The 27,343-nt window shown below is 37.1% G+C and overlaps 1 protein-coding gene across 1 annotated transcript in view; it reads right to left on the bottom strand.

Moving 5' to 3' along the window:
* Window positions 1–2,325: 2,325 nt before the first annotated feature.
* The window catches only part of LOC122139475 (CD276 antigen-like), a 31,298-nt gene continuing 6,280 nt past the window's right edge, over window positions 2,326–27,343 (bottom strand). The window contains exons 2-4 of the mRNA XM_042737491.1: window positions 16,093–16,440; window positions 15,257–15,532; window positions 2,326–3,618 (exon numbers count right to left, since the gene is read on the bottom strand). Of these exons, the coding sequence (XP_042593425.1) occupies window positions 3,506–3,618; window positions 15,257–15,532; window positions 16,093–16,440 (737 nt within the window). The 3' untranslated portion in view covers window positions 2,326–3,505. The remainder of the gene's footprint in view (window positions 3,619–15,256; window positions 15,533–16,092; window positions 16,441–27,343) is intronic.

The raw sequence follows: 27,343 nt of genomic DNA on the forward strand, positions 1-27,343 counted from the left end.
GCTCGTTGATCTGCCAGTCACGGGTCTTTCATGCGGAGAACTCTGCTCTTTTTTTTTTTTGCATAATGATGCATTTAAAAGTTAACAACCAAATGGATGTTTATAACGGCTGTTTCACACATACTCCGTCTGCAGTGCGTATGCGTTGCGTATTTTTTACGCACCCATGTTAGCGGATTAGAGCTTTCACACTGCATGCGGGTGCGGTCCGTCAGTGCGTTCCAGGAGCGGTGCGTCTGCAGCCGTGCAGCGATCATTTACGTACCGAGTCTATTTCTGCTGTGCTGCATGCACTGAATTAAATTGACAGCGCATTGTTCGCAGTAAAAATTAACATGGATTGACACAGAAATTCAGTATTTCACAATATATTGATACAATTAAAGTCTACTGTGTTTCACAGTCAACACATGGCTTTTTGGCTAGGTTTAAAACACGAAAAAGTGCACTTTTTGATAAACAAAAAGCAACTTCTTATACAAACCTAGAAGTCAAATGCATGAATAATACGTTGTTTATTTTCATTGAGTTTAAACTAATGTCTATAAAAGATAGTTACTATACTGTGATAAAAGAGTATCACAATGCTGAAAAAGTTTATTTTTTATTTATTTACATGATTTGAAATCAAAATAATGGACAAATGTTGTGTTTGTGGCCTAAACAGCCGGGGATCAGGAGCGGACTGCAAACGCGTCCTGTGTGAAAGCACAATGAGTCCGTGCTGCTTCTGCAACGCATACGTAACGCACACGGTCCGCATACGCACTGCAGACGGACATTAAACCAACATTAAATAAATATTTTTCACCTGGTTAAATGTTGATTATTAGTAACTCAAACCCCTTTTAGTTGACCTCTCTACCTAACTGTCGATCGCACGCATCCGCAACATTTGTAGTTTTTCTAACGCATTTTATTCGTGTTTGTAGTTCTGGACTGATTCTTTCGACAAAGCGCAATGCATTGTGGGCAACTTTAGCCATTAGAGTGTGCATTGATCCACAATTCAAAAATCGAAAACCATCCAGGGACTTTTGCCGTGCTCTTTTCAACATACTATGCTTTGGGACACATTTATTCTAATCTCACATACTATTTAGGATGGATAGTATGAACATTGAGACGCAGGGATAGACTGTATAAAAACATGGATGTAGTGTCTGTGACCTCACCCGTAGGCTTCCGAAGACCGTGCTCAAAGTGGGTGGAGGTGGCCATCGCCATCTTGGCAGTGCATCACTCCCGGATAATCAAAAATGGGCAAAGAGGCGGGAGCTGGTTGTTGAAACCACGCCCACCTAGCTTGACAGCAGTGTCAGCAGCGGCAATCTACCTGTCACTCAAGTGGCCACGCCCTTAATTATGCAGAACTTTAAGGCTTTATATAATTTAAATGGATGAGTTATAAAAAATTCACCCCCCTCACAGTTGTCATGAAGGGCAAAATTAGCTATATAGACCAAAATAGTTTTTTTGAAAATGCAAATTCATTCTTTGCCTCCAGGTGCTGCTTTTGGAGCGGTAGAATATCGGTTTCCCCGGTAACACAAAGCAGCACTGCGCTCACAAACGCTGCTTCAGGCATTACAGACATGATGAAATGAAAATGAGACCAATCGGACCAATCACGCAATTAGATTACCCGTAATAGGGGCACTTTAATAATATTTCATTTTGTAATTACGAACAAATATCCTAAATAAACACTCATGATCTAAAAAATACCATGTTGGTTTTATTTGGTTTTGGTCTAAAGATTATTATTGTTAAAGACAATTTAAAATGTTTTAATAAAAACATATAAAAAAGGAACACTTTTTTTTAAAGCTCAGGTTTTGTACAAAAGCCAATAAGTGAAAAAATAATTCATCTCATTTTATCTTGTTAGCATTAATGCTACATTTAAAGTAAACTTCTTCAGCAAGGCTGTGCACAATAAAAGCCTTCAAAATCAGCAGGTATACAATTAGTTGTTTGGATGTTTTAAAATACACTACCAGTTAAAACTTTTAAACGGTAAGATTTTTTATGTTTTTTAAAGAATTCCTTTTCTGCTCACCAAGCCTGCATTAATATGATCCAAAATACAGCAAAAGCAGTAATATTGTGAAATATTTTACTATTTTAAATAACCGCTTTCAATTTGAATGTATTTTAAAATGTAATTTAATCCTGTGATTTCAAAGCTGAATTTTTAGCTTCATTACTCCAGTCTTCAGTGTCACATGAGGCCTTGTTTATAAAGCGTGCGTATGCACAGTTTTGATCTTCGAGTGTGCGTGCGCTTAAATCACGCCAGTACTGTAGGTTTTTGGAAATGTATTCTGTTCTTGCAGCTGGCTGTTCTAAATTAGGTTTTGGATAATGACTGGTAATCTTTTGCATGTTAATGACCATAATTAGGAGTTGTTTACAAAGCAGAGTGCTGAAACCATTCATGTGCGTGTAAGTTCAAGATCATTTGCGATTCATAGATTTCACATCTGAAAGAGATGCCAAGTGCGTTTTCTCTGCATACGTTCATTCTATGAATCACATGTAGCATATTCGAGAAATGATAATTTTTTCTGTGCAACGTTTTTAAAAGAGGCCCCTGATCCTTCAAAAATCATTCTAATATTCTGATTTGCTGCTCAAAAAACATTATTTTCTTGAAGTAGAATTTTTCAGGTTTCACTTGAACAGTAAATCCAAATATTAGAATGATATCTGAAGGATCATGTGACACTATAAACTGGAGTAATGATGCTGAAGATTTAGGTTTGATCACAGGATTAAATTACATTTTAAAATCTATCCAAATAGAAAGCAGTTGTTTTAAGTAGTAAAAATATTACTGCTTTTGCTGTATTTTGGAATAAATAAATGCAGGCTTGTTGAGCATAAGAGGCTTCTTTTAAAATCATCTTACTGTTCAAAAACGTTTGACTTTTGATGTCTTCATCGAGCTGACATTTTTAAAGCTGAAGCATGTCATTTCTGTGGTGCCAAACAGAATATTAAAAAAAAAATTATAGTCCTGCCTTAAATTAATGCTAGTGTTGTTATGCTGGTTAGTATGGTCATGTTACGGTTGCTGTCACTTTAGTTTTCCAAAATCATCTATTTCTATAAACGTCTATTCAAAAGTGGCCATGAATTTGGCAAAATATGATTATTATTATTTTTTTTTTTGTAAAACATTCTAATTATAGTATTCTCACTCTGCTCTAAAAAGCCTGAAATTCACTCAGGATAGTTACTCGTGAAAAAATTAGGACAGCAAGTGAAAATAATTATTGAAATTGAACAAAAATCACACCCTTCAACTTTGATGATTTCTTGTGCTTCTCTCTAAAATCTGGATTGATTACATAAAGTCAAGAAGAGCAGCAATATTGATTTAAATATAAAAATACAAGCCCAAAAATAATGTTTGTAATAGCAGTAGTAGAAGGTGCTCCGCACAGGCCCGCGATTTCCAGTAATTCAGTCAATCTTGATCTACATGAGTCCTGTATGGTCATTTGCTCCTTTCACGACAGTATAACCATAGCAGCAGACCCGTCGAGCACAGGAGGAAAAAACACAATACAGACAGAACCACCACTGATTTATTGGAGCTCGTGTTCCCATCTGAAAGAAAAGACAGACGAGAGGAAGAGCTCGTGTTCAGGTGTGTAAGAAAAGATTGACGAGATTTGTACTTTCATTTTAAACCGGATACTCAATAATATTCAACATTTTCAATGTCAAATATATATATTTTTTTATATAATGTGAACTGATGAATCCAATTTTAATTTTCATTTTTAAGTTGACTTTAACATTTTATGCCTAATTTTTACATTTCATACTGTTTAAATGTTTAAAAACATATTCTTACTAAAAATACATGTTTTCTATTTGAACGTATACTAAAATATAATTTATTCCTGTGATGCCATTTTCAGCATCATTACTCCAGTCTTCAGTGTCACATGATCCTTCAGAAATCATTCTAATATGCTGATTCGATAGATTATCATCAATGTTGAAACAGTTGTGCTGCCTTTTTTTTTTTTTTTTTTTTTTTTTTTTTTTGTGGAAACCATTACCTTTTTTCAGGATTCTTTGACGAATAGTAAGTTCAAAAGAACAACATAATATTTTAAATGGAAATCTTTTCTAACATGTTTTTACGGTCACTTTTGGTCAATTTATGCATCCTTACCGAACAATTATATGTATCATATCCCAGCTCATGTTGTATTATGACCATAGATTATGGAAATACTTTTCGAATGTTTATAATACATTAATGAGCAGTTTGACATTTTATTAAGTTTTTTTTGATTAATAAAATTTTTTATGTGGGAGAGGAAGGATATGATGTTATATGTTGTTGAATTTTTTTTTGAAGGATTATTCTTAATTTTTTATGTTTTTTTGATTGTTGAAAAACCTGTAAACAAATCAGCAAAAAAAAAAATAATAAATAAATAAATAAAAGTCAATCTGTGAATCAGCTGCAATGATAAAGCTCCTGATTGTTTAAGACTGACAGGCTTTAGTGTGGTAATCAATTTCAGTGCCATCTTCTGAACAATGGCTTTTGTTCTTAAATAGTATGCCAGTTTGGGAACTAGGAATATCAAAAAACACCTAAACCAGGGTGATTATTCAGAATTGTCCCAGAGGAAAAGAATGTAATGTGACGCAGACAAACCTGTTCACAATCGGACAATGAAGGATTGATTCTGCTCTCAAAGACTCACACAACAAAGACTGAGATTCACTGCACTGGTTCTTTGAGGTTAAACAGCAAATTCATGCCTGACCCTGATCACGTGATTCTTTGTACAGTGTGATTTCTCACTTCAAGGAGCATCTCAGAATGTTCTAGAGAACGTGAGCATCGGGGTTGCTTCATGTCAGCTCAAGTGCTTTTCAAAAATGCAGATATTCTGAAACTTGTTAATGTTTCACAAACTTTTCACTGCGCAAAAAAAAAAAAAAAAAAAAAAAAAAAAAAAAAAAAAACACTTAAAATGAAAAGTTTTGAAAAACAAAAAGGGTGAAACCATAGTGACAGACTAAATTTAGCACAGACTGAAAAAATAAGTAGCGCACAAATCTGCACAAATGAACTGCAGCCTTATACTGGCAAAACTACCACAGCTTCCACAAGCCGTGGCCCAAAACACTGAGCTTTGTACTCTTCAAGTTCAAGTTGAGCTTTATTGTCATTCCGCTACATGTGTGGACATACAGTGGAACGAAATGTTGTGCCTCACAGGACCACGGTGCTACATTAATACAGACATACAACAATGAAGTAAAACAGTAAAAACCTATACACAACTAACCTACTGACAGATTTTGACTTTAAATACTATATATAAATGTTTACCTATAAATAAAGAAACTAAGTACAAACTATACAAATGCTACACTTAAACACTGTACCTATACACAACTAACTGACAGATTTTTAATATGAATATTCTATATATAAATGTTTACCTATACATAGACCGAAACGAAGAAAAAAAAAAGAAAATGTATATATAGACTGTATGAATGCTTCACATAATACTGTACATGTGCAAAGAGAAACAGTGTAAGTCAAGCAGCTGGCTGGGGAACAGTGCAAGATGATTAGTAGTGCACGGGCATGTAAACATATTTGAGTCTTTGTGTGATTATGTACACACTACAGTGTGTGAAAAGTCTCTAGTGCGCATAGAGGAGAATTCCAGCAAAAAAAAAAAAAAAAAAAAGATGTTTCAGACGGTTTTTCTGTGATGTGGTATGGTTTGGGGGGGTGGGGTGATGATGGGTATTTGATGATGGGTGTAGATTTGATGTTGAAGTACATTAGTCCGTCCCAAGCGAAGGGTGCACACTTGAGGATTTGTTTCTAGGAGGTGATTTAACCGTAGCTTTTGATCAGGTGGTAAGTGAGCTGCATCCACTGCTTGGTAGAGGAGTGTTGCATCATCCTCACTGTCACCATCTTTTAAGGCAAAGGGTAATTTTAAGGGTGGAACAGAACTTAACAGGGAAATACTTAGTGTGGAATGGTGAGCGATGTTTCCATCTTGCAGACATTGGAACCTCATCAGTGGTGGCACGCTGGCATGACCAGGCTGGAAGCAGTAGTCCACGTCTGGATCAGAGTTAAAGGAATACTTCCCCTGAGACACATTTATCTGCATTCCACTAAAGAAGATAAAGTCTAAACCCAAAACAATAGAATAAGCAAGAGCTTGGGTTGTCAGCACAGCAACAGGTAAAGGGGCAAATTTGGTCATACAATTTAAGAGACACATTCAACCATCCCAGAGGCACTTCTGTCTTTCCATTGGCCAAATATAATGCTCCAAGAGTCCAAGGACTAAGGCTTTGTTCTGAGGGATCTAGGTCTTTCCCTAAGCTTTCATGAATTAGGGTTTAACTCGTGTCAACAATGGCTTTACCGGTCCATGTACCAATACTGACTGGCACAATTAATTGTTGTGGTACAACAGCAAATGTTGGTCCATGTGTGGAATTGATTTTCTCATGTAAAGCATTTGCAGTAGCCACTGAGTTGTTAGTGGGTCTACCTTTGGATTTGAAAGGAAAGGTTGGTTGCATGTTAATAGCATGTTGGGTTGATGGTGGAGTAGACTGTGAGGACAAGGTAAACTGTGGGCAATTACCAGGAGAATGATGGCCTTTACACTTCCAGCATTGAACTTGTGGTTTCTCTGGAAGTCTGTTCACGTTGGGACCTTTAAGCCCAGTTTGACTGTGCTTTGAGCTCAAATGGTAGTCATACTGCAACTGTTGTAGATGATCCTTCTCAAGTTGTTGTCCAAGTCATACCAATTCTTCCACAGTGGACACACGACCACACAGCTGGCTGGCCAAGTAAGGCTTTATGTTTTTCAGAATCAAGTCTGACTCTGTTAAGGTAGGCTTCCACCTTTTGCAATTTGCTCTATAGGTAAAGGCAAAGTATCTTACAGATTCTCTTTCACCTTGAGTTCTGATTCTGACACGTTCAGTGAGTGCATCCTCATAGCCTTCAGAAAGAAAAGCAGTAAGCAATGAAGACTCAAACTCACACCAGGTAGTTATCGTAGTTCTGGCAACTTCCCACCAATCACGAGCGGTGCCATGTAGGACTGTTCTAAAGCTAGCTAAAATTTCAGGATCAGATAGAGGATGTAATGCAAGAAAATCCTTACATTTAGTTAAATACAGCAGAGGATCGGAGTCATCTGACGGTCTTCCAAAAGTAGGAAAGGTTAACTTGAGATGGTCACTCTTGACAGCATCAGCATTCACAGAAGGTGATACACCAATGGAAGGAGGAGATGATTCAGTTTCAGTTTCCTTCTGTGGGTCCATAGGTGTTTTGTGTTTGGTACTCACTATTAGCTCATTCATTTTATCACTAAGGCGGTCAAGTTGGAAAGTCCAATGCAAGAAATATTTAACAAATTAATTGTTACATTATTGAAAGTTTTGTTGGACAGCTTTAATTTCTGAGAAATCTTTAACAAGTTCATTGTGGCTTTTTTGAAAGTTTTTCTGGACAGCTCTGATCTCCTCTTGAACCTCTTGTTGAAGTTACTCTACCATGAAATGAATATTGGATACCAATGATTTTTCAACTTTTTGGATTTCATCTGTTATTAACAACTTCATTGTCTTTACAATTTGATCGGTCTCTGTTTCAGTCTGTTGTTAATTTTTTTGACAACATTTTTGAAATTTGTTGTGTGTAGTTGTCCACTTTACCAGTAAGACTTTCCAATTGGCTTTCAAGTTGTGAAGAACTCTGCTTCTGTTCACTAGTAAAGTGCACTTACAGCGGTGTCTTGTTTCTCCATGAGGTCAAACAATTTGTCCCAGTTACCCTGGACCTGGGAAGTAAGATGTCCAATCTTCCTTGCAGGTGTGGGAAATGTTCTGGGCAAATCATACTGGGCCCCTGAAGACACTTGAGAACCATCACCTGTGAGAGAGGGAGTACACAGTTGCATATGGTCCTGGTTTTCATCGTTTCCATTCCTTACAAGAGATTGCACAGGTGTACTAGGGGAAAGGTTTGAAGGAGCAAACTGCACACATGTTCTTGATTGTAATGCATTGGATTGAATGGGGGTATAGGGATAATTAGACACCCAAGTTTGCAGGGCAGGTGCCCAGACTGGAGTGGCAACATCTGGAACATCTGGAACATCAATGTCCACCAGGGTTCATGATAGGTGCAAATCATCGGCCATTATGTACCATGTGAATGAAGGATAGGGTATTTGTAGGCTATATGTTGTCAGTAGATGAAGTGCAAAACAAACAATTATTCACTTAACAATAATACCAATCACATAGATACTTGATCACTTATAAATACAAGTTTAAGTTTATATCAATTTAGTTAATTAGCTTTATACTTCAACAATTAAATGCAAATAATGAAACAATGTACAAAGAATAAATCCTCAAAGTTTCCAACACAAAATGACAAAGTTCAAAATCTTTACCCTGTAACGGGCCTTACACTTTAGTTCAATTCATTTTCTAAAGCAAACAAAGCATTTATCAAAAATAAGAATCATCATATACGTTGCTTCAAGTGCTTTAAGATCAATTTCACAAGTTCACAAATTTTCAAGTTCAAATCTTTGAGTTAATTTTTTAAGTTCAAGTCCCTGTTTGGGTGCCATTTTCTGTGACGTAGTGATTCTAGCTATGACCGCTAACTCAAATCACACTTTACAGAACAGTACACAACAAAAATAACCACACTTTTTTTTCCGGTTTCTTTTTAATTTAACTCAAAATGGGGCTTATTTCTTTTTACAATATCCCTTGCTTATTCAAAGCATGTTAAAAGTACACAGCCAATAAACAACCAAAAATAAACCATTTGAAACCACATAGGACAGCATCAAGGGATCATACGTCTTACAAATGAGGGAGAATAATACACAGGTCTACGAGTCATCAATAGATATCAAGACAAATAAATATAAATGTTCCAACACAGGTAAATAGTCCACCACAGTACTTCGGTGCATCTAGTCTCAAAGTCCATAATTAAAGCGACCCAACATAACATATCAACTCATATAATATTAATTTATAACACATCATTATATGGTTCTTTCAACAGTTCTGATGACTCTTTTGAATGTTTGTGTTCTTAAATGGAGGGTTCAAAGGAAAAATAATTGATGTTTGTGTGTGTGTGTGTGTCATACCTGTCAACATTTCGATAACGAAATCCGGGAGACTCCGGGGGGCGGGGAGTGTTTGCAGGGGCGGGGCTCGACAGATGGGGGTTGGGTTTGGGGCGGGTCAGAGGCGAGTTAAATACACATAATTATAATAAGAATTATTGTGATAATAAGACTTATTCATGTTTTCTTTTTTATTTATCTTTATTATAACAAATTTTATATTACATAAAAGGAAACACTGTGGTGTATGTGGAACATGTACTTCAAGTACATGAAATTTTTTTTGTTACATGGAACACCTTCATGTTAAATACATAAAGTACAGTACTTCATGTATTTAACATGAAGGTGTTTCCTAGTGTTTCTTACTTCCAGAATTATAATCGTAAGTAGCAGACTTTTGCTGCTAAAAGTACCCCTCTGGAGGGAGTGATAAAGTTTGAAATCGCGGGTGTGCCCTTTGTGCCTCCACAGAGCGATTGTGCCGTTGGGATTTATAGTGCTGTTTTTTCGCTCCGACCAACTCTTGTTATATTTGCAGCTATATTTTGTTTTTTTTCGCCGTAGCACCACCGGAGCTTTCTAATGCCATTTTAGTGACGCTTGATTCAAATTCCCCCCGTCTACCTGCGCAGATATCAACTGCGCAACAGAGCTGTAGGTTCCCAGGTTGAGGTCACAAATGGGTTCAAAATTGTATGATGTATCTATTGTGTGAGTAGGATACGTTTCATACAAGATCTGACAACTGGAAAACCTTGGAATAATGTATTGACGTGATTATTCATATTATGAGTTAAGGCCTTACAAATTACGGGAGTTTACCGGGAGAAATAACAAAACGGGAGGGGGGGCGGGAGATGGGTGTGAAATACGGGAGACTCCAGGGAAAAACGGGAGTGTTGACAGGTATGGTGTGTGTGTGTGTGTGTGTGTGTGTGTGTGTGTGTGTTTTTGATGTGATTTAGGTTAGTCTTTTCCGAGAGTCACTGATGATTTAAATAGCTTCATGGAGATAGATAAATGAACTGTTCAAGGCCTACATGGAGTCCAACGCACAGTCAGTGGATTTGCGGTCCAGCCAAGACAATACGAACTCACTCAAAGTTACAGCATTTCAATTCCACGTAGTTCAAACACAGCTGATAAACGAATGGCATACCAAACATCTGAACACTCGTCCACTGTGCAGCCAGCGAAACTCCTGTAACACTGTAGTCTTCAATCTTGTGGTTTCATTGTCACCGGCTTTATTTCACAGCACTTACTGTCTGATTATTCAGCTTTCATACGGCCCAGACACCACGAGGAATGCGTTTTTTGTTTTTTTGCACATTTTAAATGTCGTCAATCTCCAGGCAATTCATAATTAAAGCAACCCAACATAACATATCAACTCATATAATATTCATTTATAACACATCATTATATGGTTCTTTCAACAGTTCTGATGACTCTTTGAATGTTTGTGTTCTTAAATGGAGGGTTCAAAGGAAAAATAATTGATGTTTGTGTGTGTGTGTGTCATACCTGTCAACATTTCGATAACGAAATCCGGGAGACTCCGGGGGGCGGGGAGTGTTTGCAGGGGCGGGGCTCGACAGATGGGGGTTGGGTTTGGGGCGGGTCAGAGGCGAGTTAAATACACATAATTATAATAAGAATTATTGTGATAATGAGACTTATTCATGTTTTCTTTTTTATTTATCTTTATTATAACAAATTTTATATTACATAAAAGGAAACACTGTGGTGCATGTGGAACATGTACTTCAAGTACATGAAATTTTTTGTTACATTGAAACACCTTCATGTTAAATACATAAAGTACAGTACTTCATGTATTTAACATGAAGGTGTTTCCTAGTGTTTCTTACTTCCAGAATTATAATCGTAAGTAGCAGACTTTGCTGCTAAAAGTACCCCTCTGGAGGGAGTGATAAAGTTTGAAGATCGCGGGTGTGCCCCTTTGTGCCTCCACAGAGCGATTGTGCCGTTGGGATTTATAGTGCTGCGTTTTTCGCTCCGACCAACTCTTGTTATATTTGCAGCTATATTTTGTTTTTTTCGCCGTAGCACCACCGGAGCTTTCTAATGCCATTTTTAGTGACGCTTGATTCAAATTCCCCCGTCTACCTGCGCAGATATCAACTGCGCAACAGAGCTGTAGGTTCCCAGGTTGAGGTCACAAATGGGTTCAAAATTGTATGATGTATCTACTGTGTGTGAGTAGGATACGTTTCATACAAGATCTGACAACTGGACAACCTTGGAATAATGTATTGACGGGATTATTCAATATTATGAGTTAAAGGCCATACAAATTACGGGAGTTTTCCCGGGAGAAATAACAAAACGGGAGGGGGGCGGGAGATGGGTGTGAAATACGGGAGACTCCCGGGAAAAACTGGAGTGTTGACAGTATGGTGTGTGTGTGTGTGTGTGTGGTGTTTGTGTGTGTGTGTGTGTGTGTGTGTGTGTGTGTGTATAAGATGTCCGTTAGACCCATCTTTTCCGAGAGTCACTGATGATTAAATAGCTTCATGGAGATAGATAAATGAACTGGTCAAGGCCTACCTGGAGTCCAATGCACAGTCAGTGGATTTGCGGTACAGCCAAGACAATACGAACTCACTCAAAGTTACAGCATCACTCAAAGTTACAGCAGCGTGAAGAGCAGTGGGCTGAGCACAGAGCCTTGTGGGACACCTGTGCTCAATGTGGTAGTGCTCGAGGTGTTGTGGCCAACACAAACTGACTGAGGTCTTCCAGTTAGAAAGTCCAGGATCCAATTACAGAATTGTAAAGGCCAAGCAGGTTTAGTTTTGTTAATGAGCTGTTGTGGTATTATTGTGTTGACTGCTGAGCTGCTGAAGTCAATGAACAGCATTCTGACATAGGAGTCTTTATTTTCTAGGTGGGTAAGAGCCAGGTGGAGGGTGGAGGAAATTGCATCGTCTGTAGAGCGGTTTGGAAGGCATGCAAACTGGAGCGGATCGAGTGTGTTGGCGAGGGTGGTTTTGATGTTGTTCATGACTAACCTCTCAAAGCACTTCATCATGATTGGAGTCAGCACTATGGTTCGGTAGTCATTTAGACAGAACACAGGTGATTTTTTTGTTACTGCTATGATGGTTGTGGATTTGAGACATGTGGGGATGACTGCCTGGCTCAGCGAGGTGTTGAAGATATCTGTTAGGACATCTGTCAGCTGTGCAGCACAGTCTTTCAGTACACGGCCAGGTATGTCGTCAGGACCCGCAGCCTTGAATATATATTCATAAAATACATATTCATAAAATACGTTTCATAAAATATGTTTCACAAATTCAAAACACAATTCACAGATATAAAACTGTGTATAAAATTTTTGTAGGTTTAAAATTCACGAGTTCATCATGGGCTGTGAATGTGAATCAGATGGGATTTGTGTGTGTATTTTTAAGACTTTCCTGGCAGCGAACTCCTCCCATGAGGGACACTCGTACTCTTTAGCCAATCAAATTTGAGCCTGTCAGTCGAACAATCATAACCCACTGTGGGCGTATGTATCGCGTGCCCTGGGCGTGCCTACCTGGATGCTGACGTCATCAGCGCGAGAGCACCGTTCAAGTGAAGTTACAGATCAGCAGAGGTATGTGCAGTTGATCGTTTTATTGCAGTTGTCTAGCCAAGTAAAGGTTTATCATTTTATTTTTGCATGTTTACTTAAAACTTAAAGGTAAAAGTGGTCGTTTAGACACTCACTGTGAATAATGTGAGCCAGCGGCTGTTATGAATACAGTTGCCAAAAATGCAGCTTTCTTGTGCTAACTTGAATGTCTGGCCAAAATGAAGAAAGGAATTATAATTATTGCCCTTTTTTTGTTCAGCAACGTTGAGTGGCCAATGTCCAGCATAGCTGCAACTTAGCACCGAGCTTGCCATCATAAACAAAACATTATAATGATGAATGGACCTCACAAAAACTAAGTGTATGAACAACAGGATGTTTGTAATTGCCATGTGTGCAACAGGATGCAGTGTTCAATGAGTACACACTAATTATTTTTCCTTGATTTTTCAGGATTTAAACACTTTGGCACAACATCTGGATGAAAGTTACAGACGTCATTCAACTGTGCTATGTTTGTACTCCGTAATTGTCAATTCATATTTCATGTTACAGGCACATTGCAGTTAATCATGGTCAGGTCATTTCATGGACATTTTATTCCCAAAGTATTCAGAAAACTTTAATAAACTTTAATAAATTAATAAATCTTATACAGCAACTGTTACAACTGACTGATTGTTTTGAATGTTTTAATTCTGACGCAAAACCAGAACAATAACAAGAACATTTAACATTGCATAAAGCTTTACACCTTGAACATGTACAAAGTTATGGGGCCCTGTTATAAACAAAACAAAAAATGTAGTAATAATGCATGACTTAAAAAGCTGTTGAAACTGTCAAAAAGAATGGGTTAGAGCCTGTTTTGAAAGAGTTACAGTTCCAAATGAAACTTCTAGATTCATATCATCTCATAACTAGTGGCAGGGGATGAAGTAGGAATAGCGGGGTCACAGGTGTCTCAGCAGCTACTTATACATCATCTGCCTCACAATTCTGAAATAAATAGTATCTGCAGCATAAACAAACTTAAATGAAATGTACACTGTCTCCAATGTGTTCATGTTATCACATTGCCATCACTTGAATGCGAGCCATTGTAGGACTTTACGCACAAGAAAAGCTTATCTTTGCTGTGACAGCTCTTTAATGTTCTCAATAAACAAAAAGTATATGTTCATAATCTTATCATTTTTTACCACATGTCCCATCAGTAAAAACATTATTTTATGCTTTACACTGAGTTTATGAATAGAATATCTTAATGTGGTTTGGTATCCACGTGAATAATGATTCTTTATTAAATAAACATAAGAATTGATCAATATTAAATCACAATACTCTAAACAGCAGCCGCTGGCTTACATTGTTCACATTAGCGAGTGTCTAAATGACTGATTTTACTTCCAAGTTTTAAGTAAACATGCAAAAACAAAATGATAAACCTTTACTTGGCTAGTTAACTGAAATAAAATGATCAGCTGCACATACCTCTGCTGAATCATAACTTGAACGGTGGTCTCGCACTGATGATGTCAGCATCCAGTTAGGCACGCCATTCCTACGGCTACAGTGGGTTATGATTGGTCAACAGACAGGCTCAAATCTGATTGGCTAAAGAGTATGAGTGTCCCTCGAGGGAGGGGTTTGCTGCCATGAAAGTCTCAAAAATACACACACAAATCCAAGGCGATTCACAGCCCACGATTAACTTGTGAATTTTAAACATTCAAAAATTTTATATACAGTTTTATATCTGTGAATTGTGTTTTGCATTTGCGAAACATATTTTATGAATATATATATTCTTATTTTGTGCACGTGAATTGGTTTTTGTGAATATATATATATATAGATATATATATATATATATATTTTGTACACGTGAATTATTTCTCATGCATGTGAATTGGGTTACGCATGTGTGCATTGCGTCTTTTGCATGAATTATTATTGAGATCATTCTGGCTCCATACATTTCTGTGACTGCCTTTGGTAAACTATAGTTTTAAAGGGGTCATATGATGCAATTACATTTTTTCCTTTCTCTTTGGAGTGTTACAAGCTCTTGGTGCATAAAGAAGATCTGTAAAGTTGCAAAGACTAAAGTCTCAAATCCAAAGAGATATTCTTTATCAAAGTTAAGACTGCCACACCCCCCTAAAATGGCTCATTCAAACACGGCCCATATCTCTACGTCACTATGTGGAAATATTTGCGTAATGCCGCCCAAATGTTCATGCAAAGAAAGAAGGCGTGGTTTCAGTACCAAAGATTACCAAAGATTTCTATTTCAAATAACTGTTGTTCTTTGGAACTCTCTATTCATCAAAGAATCCTGAAAAATGGTTATTGGTTTCCACAAAAACACAATAACATCTAATTAAATCAGTGATGAAATACATTCAATTACAATGTTATACCAGAAAGCAGTGCTTACCATAGGTGAGGTTAACATGCCTCTGTAGCTCCTGATGCGCAGCAGGGTTTTTCAGAGTAAATGTGACACTGAACACTGGACTCTGGGTTACGTAGCTGCTTTTTAAATAGTACAATCCTCCGTCTGATGCAGGCGAAACCTCCAGGTCGCCAGTGAGATTCTGACCTTCTGACCCCAGCCACATGACCTCTGGCTTCGGGTAGCCCTCCATCTCATACTGGACAGTCACATTAGTGGATTTGAGAAGGATGCTTAACCTCGGCTCAGAATAGGAAGCTGAAGACATGAAACACACACATCTCTCACATCAAATTATTAAAAGGAAAAATCAAGTGACAGAATATGAATCCATGTGACTTGGTATATGCATTAGTACAAGATTTGTTTAAATGCAAACAAAGAAAATTTTTAAATTGGCATTAGTGTCTGTAATATTACAAATATTTCCAGCTCCCTTTTTTCCCCCATTTTTCATTTTGTGTTGTACCAAAAACCTTACACAGTTTTGGAATAACATGACAGAACTGGACTGCTGACTAATGTTTGCCAGGGTTATAAGGTATTAAAAAAACTTTGTTGCTTGAAAAAACAATAAACTTTAAATGAAATTCAAATTTAAAAAGCAACATTTCTCTTTTCATTTAGTCTAATGATGTACTAAAATAACTAAAACTGAAATAAAAAGGAAATATATATACATACATTTAAAAAAAAAATACATTGCAAAAGCTAAAATTTAAATAAAAATAAAAAATAAAAATAAAAGCTACTAATAAAAAATATATATATGTCAATGGGTATAGTATCGCATTAATACTAAAATAACACTGGCGTACCCACGTAAACCAACCGCACCACTCCTCTGTCGGTTCCCTTGATGTTGCTCACGATGCACAAGTAGTTCCCTGCATCCTTCAGTCCAATATTGACTATACTAAGGGATGCATTTCCTCCAGCAAGTGCCTCTCGATTTAACTTCGTCCGGTCTACATAATCTGAACTTTGACGATCGAGCTGGTCTTTCTCGTAGTAGAAGCTGTGGACCACCCGTGCATCTTCCTCCCGTTGCCATGTGATCACCAAATTAGCCATGGTAGGGTCTGGTTCAAATTCACAGGGAAGAAGTGCCGTGGCTCCACGGACCACAAGTATAGGACTGGAGGGTACTGTGACGCCAAAGGAGTCTGGAGATAAGAAAGATTAGACTGAGAGGATGTTGGGTTGAAGAAGAAATCTGTATTATTTAACAATACTGGAATGTATATAAACTCAACAAAAAAAAAAGAAACATCGCTTTTTCAGGACACTGTACTTCAAAAATAATTTTGTAAAATCCAAATATGCTTTACAGATCTTTCAGTGTTTTAAACATGTTTTTCATGCTTGTTCAATGAAGCATAAACAATTCTTGCACATGCATCATGCAGTGTGGATTTTGTTTTGAGTGAAAACATGACGGAAGGCAGAGTGTTGAGAGAAATTTATGAAAGAATGTATGAATGAATGAATTCTATTAGGAACCATCGGTCTTCAGAAAAGTTTCAATGACTGGCATTTGCTCTTCATTTACCCTGTCTGCCGTTTTGTGAAAATTGGACCAAAATTTGGTTGTAAATCTTAACTGGTAGATGGAAAACAAGCTAATGTACTTTCTAAAAAATCTCAACACTTCAGATAATAAGCTATGTAGAATGGTTTATGAAGCAGATAAATACATTTAATTTAGCATTTTGGCTCATCCTTAAAAAAAAAAAAAAAAAAAAAGATTTAAAGGCTGAAATGTGAAGTTTCTTTATTTTATAAAACTTCCCTTCTGTCAAAACTTTGTTTGAACATGATGTAATAGCCTACATGTTAGCAGACAGTCACCCAAGCAGTATTTTTTGTCTTTAAAATCAGGCCATCTTTTTTAATGTTATTATTTTGTTTATGCATACAAAGAGTGCATAGGTCTGCTAATTTAATTAGTTGTTTGAGTATAAGTACTTTTAGAACATTATAACATCATTTTGATATACATGATCATTTTGGTCACTATCGTGATATGAAATTTTCATACAGTTTCATCTTTAACTAATATTTTTGATATTATTGACCCCTGCTCTGTTCAGGGACTCATTATTCCATTTCTGTTCATCAAATGTATGTTAAATTTGATCTGTTTATGTCTCAGTTTTTGAATATATATATTTAAGAATTAAATTACATTTATTATATATATGAAAAGGCTTCGCAAACTGTCTGTTGGGAGTACGCCTGCCTGAGCACGTTTGGTAAAAGAGCCTTTGTCAGCATGTCAGCAGCAGGATATGGTTGGTGGATTTATTTAGGTATGATGATAAATTGTCTGTAGTCCATTGATGTTGCATATGGAGCTTGCAACCATGCCATGATTACACAAACCACAAGGTCAGCCTGAAAGGATGACTGAAAGATTGAAATGGTGACTTTCCATAAAGCCAAGCCACATGCAGTCGAAAAAAACAAACAAACAAAAAAAAAAAATTTCTAAATGACAACATCAAGGTCAACATCCTGCCCCCAACGTTCTCAGAACCTCTGAATGAGTTTCCATGACGTTTGCAGTTGTTACTAAAGAATGTGTTTTCAAAGAATGATTTGAATAGGCAAAAATATTTAATACAATATAAATCTTTTTGCCTTTTCAAAATGTAAATATTTTTCATGACCATGGGAATCCTGGCACTTTCGTTAAGACTGAAGGACACCATTTCTTCAGAGGGATTATCACCATAGAGACATTTAAGTCACTCAGTAAACAAAAAAAATACACTCCTATCAGCCCAAACATGAACAAATCTCCTGTCAGCAAAAAGCTGGAGTGAAAGTATGCCATACCTAAGGCATAAAATAAAAAAATATTTTAAAAGTTTATAGAAGAAAAAAAAAAACACTCCCTGATATAGTCAAAGGAATCAGTGGTGTGTATTTTTGTCTTGATTCCTAAATAACTCTGCTATAAAGCACCCTTATGAGTCTCCTTATATAGTACTGTTGGAAACTCAGAAGCGAAGACCAGGAGACTTTTGGGTAATCTTCAGCAGAATTCTTTATTGAGAATGCTCTGCTTAGCACTACAGTCATCAAAAGTCTAACCAAAGCAGTGATACTTTGGAGTTTTTATACATTCAAGTGGGAGGGATACGTACAGTAGAGGTGGAGACAATTTAAACAAAGCATGCAAATTGAATACAGGGATCGACCTGATGCTGGCCATTTTCCCATCTGTGATCTTATCAGTATAACAGTGTCATTTAAATACAGAGGTGCCTGACAGTATCGCAGATACCTTCACATTATCATAGAAACAAAAGGCACAGCTGTGCCTTGAGCCAAATGGCAAGGAATAGCACAAAGACAAAAGGTCATTATCTCAGACACCTGGGCTTTGATCCTTTTTTACCTCAAAATGTAAAAAACACAATGTACATACTATTACATTGGAACCTAGATTTAACATTTTATAAATTTGTAATCCCACAGTACAAAATGTAAAAAACACAATGTGGTTAATGTTTATTTGGAATTGAAAATGGTAGGAATAATCTTAACAAATGGTTTCAGTGTCACGATTTTAGACTATTTTTATTTCAAAATGCAACTATTATTCAAAGCGGCAGATTAGAATAAGTTGTTAATATAATATTTCTATACAATAAAAATGTCAAATATTTACAATTACGATAGGTAGCCATGACCTGAGGACATGGAAAACACTACAATAACTTGCAATACTACATTTAAACATTTCAATTGTTTTGTTTAAACATAGCTGACAACTTAAAACAATCCTCTTTGTCAAATCTACGATTTGTGTGTAATTTGACAAGGGACAGATCATCCTGTAGCATCTGCAGCTCGTTCGTGTGGATATCATAGTCGAGAAGACACTGTGCTCTGCACTGTGAAAGTAAATTTGGTTTATTTTCACATCCAAAGGATGAAGTTGTGAAGAATGAGTTTTGCTGTGTTTTTTCACATCATTTCATTGATGACTGCTTCTCCAATCTCTGCGAGTTCAACGCAGGATTCATAAACCGGGTGTCTTTGAAAGATTGGTCAGTGCTCAGATGGTTTGGACCAGCTTTCTCCTCTGGATCACAGCCTGTAAGTATGATTAATAATTGTTGCTGTAATGTTCTGTTGAGCATGCAATGGAGGGGTTTGGAAAGATGAATCTTCGAATGAATCGTATGAGAGCCGTTAAGAAATAAGGTCAATTTAAATGCATATTATAAGAAAACAAAAGTGTTATCAGTAAAAGTTGATCAGTATCAGCTGACATTGGTTATTGGCTCATTTATGACTATTTTTACATTAGATGACACTTGTCGCCATCTACTACTGACTTAAAGTCTGTTAAATGTAATCTTTAAAAGATACATCACAATGTCTTTTATACACTTGTGTTGTGATGCCTAGCATTTAAAACATTATTGTCCCATTAAAAATTAAAAAATCAAAACCTAAAAATTTTCAGTCAAAAATGACCAAAGAGCAGCTTTGACCAGCTGGATGAACTTGATCTCCTACATAATGACTTGGCAGTGTCAGCCAGAGCTGTAATATTAGCACTATTCTTTAGTATCTTTCAATCAGATATGGCTTATTTGTCTGTTCTGTGTGTGTGACAGAATAAAACTTGAGCTTTCACAGCTTAGAAACAGCATACTGTACAAGCTCAGTATGATCTGGAATTTATACTCTTATGTAACCAACATTTATTTTTTTATTTGTATCATGACTCAGTGGGCAGCGAACAAACTCTATTTTGAATTCTATAGTTGAGACTAGGGCTGCCACCTTCAGCGAGGCAAAATAAGGGACACCCATTCATGACTTGTGCTCAAAGGGCAAATGCAAGGTCTTAGATGTCATAAACTGTGCAGGTTTTCCGCATGAAAGGGCTTTAATGGTGCACATTCCGGAGACTCCGTCGTTATGGAAACAAATACACCAAACTGCAATCACACTCTGATTAAACGGTGTATTAATTGTTATTTAATGGATTTCATTATAATTGCTATTAGTATTATAAACAGGGCAAAATACTAATTTGTTGATTCACCTATGTGTTGGCCTTTCGTAAATCATATAATTTTACCTTTAAATAAGGGAGGATTCCGTATTTTAAGAGACGGGTGGAAACCCTAGTTGAGACTCTTCCCCAGTGATTTCAGGTACAACTTTCCAGTTTTAAAACAAACTTCAGAAATGCCCAGACGTTTCCAGTCCAGGTGCCTGGCAAAAAAACACAGACTGTAACAGACTGGGTTTGGTCAGCTTAGCAAACCCACAAAAAGTAAACTACCAGATAAAGGACCCCATTCAAAGAATTTCTTATATGACCCCAATTCCAAAGACGTTGGGACAATGAATTCAAAAGTCTGCGATTTGTTCATTCTCTTTAACTTTTATTTAATTGACAAAAGTACGAAGAAAAGATTTCCAAAGTTTTCACTGACCAACACAAATGTATTTTGTAAATATGAACAAATTTTGATATTGATGGCAGCAACCCACTCAAAAAAAGTTGGGACGGAGGCATGTTAAACATTGTCAAACTTCAAACTTCCTTTTAATTACAATGTTTCATTACAATGTTTCATTGTTTGGGAATTGAGGATACTATTTGTTAAAGTTTTGCAAGAAATGTTTTTGTCCAGCCTCGCTTGATACAAGACTTCAGAAGCTCTGTCTGATTCTCCTTTTCATAACTGGTCATACATTTTCAATTGGAGACAGATCTGGACTGCAGGTATGCTCTGTCTCTATGAAACCACACTGTTGTAGCACATGCAGAATGAGAGCTGGCATTCTCTTGATCTAATAACCATGGACTTCCTATCAAAGACATCATCTTGATGGCAGTATATATATGCCAGCATGATGAGCCATGATCCAGCTTTGCTATTGTGATCTTCCATCTTTTTTTTTTTATGATTTTCCAATTCCCCATCTTTAGGTCTATTACAACATCTTATATTGTTTAACGTTTTCTGTTTTATTTTGGCTGAGTCCCAACTTTTTTGGAATGTGTTGCACATCAAAAACAAAATTTGTTCATATGTATTAGATTTTGTTTGTTTAGTGTAAATTTTTTTTGGTTATTTAATTTGTTTGTTTGTCTTTTAATTTGTAGTTTTGTAGGTTGAATAAAGTTTAAGACTCCTGATTTTATTGCATTTTACAAAACAACCCAACTTCTCTGGAATTGGGTTGTAAGTGTCAGACCGAAACACAGTAAGGAAACAGCTGTGTTTACCTGTGAAAAACTATTTTGGAGTTGGCCTGGCTCCAATCTCCCTCCTTTAGGGTTTCTTACATACCGCCTTTTCTGAGAATCTTACCCATGGAGGCCAACTTACATTTGCTGAATACCAGCAATTTTACATAAGGAGCATGAGGTGTTTTTACTGTTTCCTATGGAGTTACTAAAGTTGTTTCTTACTGTCCTCCAAAAATCCAAACTCGAATCTCCAAGATATTGTTTTTACGCTCTAGAGGTACCAAAAGGGTGTTTTCCAGGGATGCCATTGAAGAACCCATTTTTAGTTCCCCAAAGAACCACTCCGTGAAAAGTTCTTAAAAGAACCTTTTTTATAGACCCCTTAAAAGTGTGTAAACATTGCAAAGTCTCCAGGTGGGCGGGGCTTAGCTGGAGGCAAAAAGAGGTGCAGACACAATGTTGACAAGCGTAAGCTAGCACTTTTAGGATGGATTTTTTTTAACATGGATGCAGAAGAAGGTTCGGAACTGTCCGAATATGTATAGTCACTGACTCCGCGGGACCGTGACAGCTATTTTTGTAAATTAACTCTCGCGGATGGAAGCAGGCTGCCTGACCCATATGCCATACGGCCACAGGAGTGGCATGAAGACTTGGGCTGCCAAGGGTGGAGTGGCCGGACATCTACACTTACCTCATCGAGTCACCAAGTGTTTACAGCCGAGAAAAGCTACGGGCATATAAATCCCTGGATGCCTACAACTATGTTGTTAATGGTCACGTTCAGACAATACAAAAATTTATGTGCAGATCTTTGTGTGGTGCGGACAGAGGTGTTGCCTAGCCAGACGCAAGGCAAGGCAAGAAGAGTGAAATGTACCACACCTGGGTGATCGTAAAGCGGGACAACAGTACAATTTTAACGGCGAACTGCACTTGCATGTCTGGGAAGTTTTAACCTAACAGTAAATAGACAACAATTTATAGTTTGCTGCAACCACTGTTATAAATCCTAATTAATATGTTTTGAAGTCATGAATGTATTACTCTTGAGGGAAAGATTTCATTGAAATTCTAATGTCTGACATTCACAATTCTTGATTTCTGTGAAGGAATGTCTGCCGGGATCTGGTAAAACTTTAGTTTTGAACCAAAAGTGCTGTTCCTTCTATTCTGGCAGCCAAAAACACAAGACAACATTTTAAAGTCAAAACCTCAAACTTTTAGCGTGCCTGCTATGAGTTCTTCCTTACGTTTTGCCTCCAGCTAGAGCGGTGACATCACAGTGACGTAGGCGATTAAGGGGTCTATTCTTTCATACAATTAAAATGGTTCCCTGGGTGTTAAAGATTCTTGCTGATTTTTTACACCCCCTTTAAAACATAAGGCTATTTTCTTCAATAAACCACTAGATTGGTGTCATCTCTCCTGTCTGAAGGGCATTCTGGTGTATCACTCTTTAGATATGGCTTAGATCCTTTCTATAAGTCTATGTTGCAGGAGTATATTTCCAAAGTTTGACACAGAAATCCCCTCAAATGAAAAAAAAATAAAAATATAAATTGTTACACGCCCTTCAGACTTGGGCCAGTGAGCAACGCCCTATAAACCACATAAAACACATTAGCAACAGCCTTCTAATGCACTCAAAACACCTCAGCAACTAAATATTTTACAAAACTGTATAATATCATATAATTTTTTAGAATATAATATTTTATAAAAATGTCTCTATTTGTAAGCACAAATTTCTGAAACTGTTAATTGTAAACTGTAGAAACTGTAATTTCTAAAAAAATCCTTGTTTACCTGTCTGCATCTTTAAAGCCTCCCTTGTGTACGGTTGCTACACCATCACAGCGTGACCTTCTTCATTACTACTAAGTGCTATAACCAGAGATCTAATTACCACTCCTAAAGATAATGAAGGGCAACTGGGTTTGGCATTAGTTTAATGTGTTTTTGAATAAAGATGTCCTTGAAAATCCTTGGTCCTCTCATAATGCTTTTGTGACCTGTTTTAAAGGGATAGTTTATCCAAAATGCAAATTATGCCATAATTTACATACACTCATGTTGTTGAATGATTTCTTTTGCAGAACTCAAAAGAAGATAAATTGAAGAAAGTTGTGGTTCAAATGACACTGACCTCTATTGTAAGGACCAAAAATCTTCTTTTGTGTTCCAATTTTTGAACGCCATGAGGTCAGTTAATGACACAGAATGATTGTTTTGGGGCGGACTATCCCTTTATCTAAAGTGTATGGAGCTAATTACACACCCACAACCACACAGTGGCTTGTAATTTTCTGTCAGCATATATTTTACTGGGTCACCGCAGTCAAACGCATGTATCAACTGGATAATATAGACGTTTCAGCGGCAACAACATAGACAAACGGTACTGCGCATACATGCTTTTGTGGCGCAAAATCTTAACTTATGCCAACGTAATGCCAATACATTGATTCTTTCATTTATTACAGCATGAAATATTATTTAAACCTATTATTATTATTAACATTTTACATAACATTTATTTATTTTCTCTCACAATTCGGACATTTTTCTCGAAAATGCACGTTTATATCTACTAGTTCGGACTTGAAAGTGAAAGTGACGTGACATACAGCCAAGTATGGTGACCCATACTCAGAATTCGTGCTATGCATTTAACCCATCCAAAGTGCACACACACAGCGGTGGCCTTGTGAACACACACAGGGTGGAGAGAGCCATGACACACACACCCAGAGCATTTGGCAGCCATTTTATGCTTTTGTCAATGCTTTTGTCAGAGTTTGTCAACTCTGTCTTCAATTCAATTGACTGCTGTGAGTGCAGGCAGCCTTGGGACAGCATCTGTAGCCTATTTCAACACAGTGGCATGTAGCCTATTTCAACACCAGCCCGCCCGGCCAAAAAAAAAAACAGACCAGCCCACCTGGATGTCTCCCGATGCTCCCTATTAGCCAATCCGGGCCTGCATTACCGGCAAGAGGAAATGAAAATGACATAAAAAAAATTCAGAAGACAGAAATATGGTGATATAGGGCGAATTCCAAACACTTTTTTTGCGCCCTGACAGGGCACTTCAGGAAGGGGACGCAATTTGTAGGTTTGTTCCAAACGAAAGTGAACAACTGAATCCCTTCATGAAAAGCCCTGCTGAAGTCTGAACGGAACATGCGATGGTCACCTCATGGAAGTGATCATGTGATCTTTGGACAGGAGATCTTGCGATGCATTTTAAAGCAAAGTTGGTGCTGATATATGACTTCACACACAAACATAAATAGAATAGGCTAATTAAATTAGTCTTTATTTGAATGTAATACAAAATATTTTTTGTCAGTAATAGAACATGATTTGGTCAGATCTGGTCAGTCATTCCCTTCACAAAAGCATTAGGAAATTCTGAACACACTTCAAAGGCTCTGCCCTTTGAAGGGAGTAGGACACAGGGATGCTCACATTTTTGGCAGTCAGTTTTGATATTGTGGTGGGATACTACAAATAAATCAGTGTATGGGAAACATTGCTCAAACAACCTGAGCCAAACTTCATTCTACTCAACACTTTAACTGTGTTTGGCCACTAGCCAGACCAGAAACTAACTTCGGACCAACCATCTATATTTATCATGACTAAATTAAACACTATTAAGACAAAAATAGCATTTGTAAAATATAATTTCCTTTTAGCTGGACTGGCATATGAGTAATGTTCACTCCATACACTTAGAGGTGCATCTCAATAAATTAAGAGTGTCGTGGAAAAGTTTATTTATTTCAGTAGTTCACCTCAAACTGTGAAGCTCATGTATTAAATAAATTCAATGCACACAGACTGAAGTAGTTTAAGTCTTTGGTTCTTTTAATTGTGATGATTTTGGCTCACATTTAACAAAACCCCACCAATTCATCTCAACAAATTAGAATACTTCATAAGACCAATAAAAAAACAAAAAAAAAATGTGAATTTTTGGCCTTCTGGAGAGTATGTTCATTTACTGTACATGTACTCAATACTTGGTGGAACAATTCTCTCTGGGGTTCAGGTCTGGTGAGTTTGCTAGTCAGTCAAGCACACCAACACCATGGTCATTAACCAACTTTTGGTGCTTTTGGCAGTGTGGGCAGGTGCCAAATCCTGCTGGAAAATGAAATCAGCATCTTCAAAAAGCTGGTTAGCAGAAGGAAGCATGAAGTGCTCCAGAATTCCTTGGTAAACGGCTGCAGTGACTTTGGTTTTCAAAAAACACAATGGACCAACACCAGTAGATGACATTGCACCCCAAATCATCACAGACTGTGGAAACTTAACACTGGACTTCCAGCAACTTGGGCTATGAGCTTCTCCACCCTTTCTCCAGATCTGAAAAGAGGACTTTGGACCACTGGGCAACAGTCCAGTTCTTCTCCTTAGCCCAGGTAAGACGCCTCTGATGTTGTCTGTGGTTCAGGAGTGGCTTAACAAGAGGAATACGACAACTGTAGCCAAATTGACCGTCTTGGTGGCTCTTGATGCCTTGGCCCCAGCCTCAGTCCATTCCTTGTGAAGTTCACTCAATTTCTTGAATCGATTTTGCTTGACAATCCTCATAAGGCTGCGGTTCTCTCGGTTGGTTATGCGTCTTTTTCTTCCACACTTGTTCCTTCCACTCAACCTTCTGTTAACATGCTTGGATACAGCACTCTGTGAACAGCCAGCTTTTTTGGCAATGAATGTTTGTGGTTTTCCCTCCTTGTGAAGGGTGTCAATGATTGTCTTCTGGACAACTGTCAGATCAGCAGTCTTCCCCATGATTGTGTAGCCTAGTGAACCAAACTGAGAGACCATTTTGAAGGCTCAGGAAACCTCTGCAGTTGTTTTGAGTTGATTAGCTGATTGGCATGTCACCATATTATAATTTGTTGAGATTGTTGGGTTTTTGTTAAATGTGAGCCAAAATCATCACAATTAAAAAAACCAAAGACTTAAACTACTTCAGTCTGTGTGCATTGAATTTATTTAATAAATGAGTTTCACAACTTGAGTTGAACTACTGAAAAAAATGAAATTTTCCACAACATTCTAATTTATTGAGATGCACCTATATGTATATTTCCAGATGATTGTGACTAATTTATGTTAGGCTACAAAATAAAACAATTTCAAAATTTTCCAATAATTCTCAGTATTATAAAAAATTATTCAAATGTCAGTAAAGACAATAATATTGTGAAATATTTTTACATTTTAAAATAACAGTTATCTATTATGAAATTGTAATTTATTATGGTGATGCAAAGCTGAATTTTCAGCATCATTACTCTACTCTAAAGTGTCAAATAATCTTTCAGAAATCATTCTAATATGCTGATTTGCTGCTAAAAAAAGAGAAAATATAAATAAAGCCTTAAAGGGTTAGTTCAGCCAAAAACGAAAATTATGTCATTAATGCCTCACCCTCATGTCGTTCCAAACCCGTAAGACCTCCGTTCATCTTCGGAACACAGTTTAAGATATTTTAGATTTAGTCCGAGAGCTTTCTGTCCCTCCATTGAAAATGTATGTACGGTATACTGTCCACGTCCAGAAAGGTAATAAAAAAAATGATCAAAGTAGTCCATGTGACATCAGAGGGTCTGTTAGAATTTATTGAAGCATCGAAAATACATTTTGCTCCAAAAATAACAAAAATTACGACTTTATTCATCATTTTCTTCTCTTCCGGGTCTGTTGTGAACGCGACTGTGAATCACTGTGACTGTTGACGTACGACGCTGCTGACGTATTTTCTGGTGCGCCCAATAATAAAGAAAACAAGTCAACAGCGTCGTACGTCAGCGGCG

The sequence above is a fragment of the Cyprinus carpio genome, chromosome B13, assembly GCF_018340385.1.
Source record: "Cyprinus carpio isolate SPL01 chromosome B13, ASM1834038v1, whole genome shotgun sequence".
NCBI classification, from domain to species: Eukaryota; Metazoa; Chordata; class Actinopteri; order Cypriniformes; family Cyprinidae; genus Cyprinus; species Cyprinus carpio.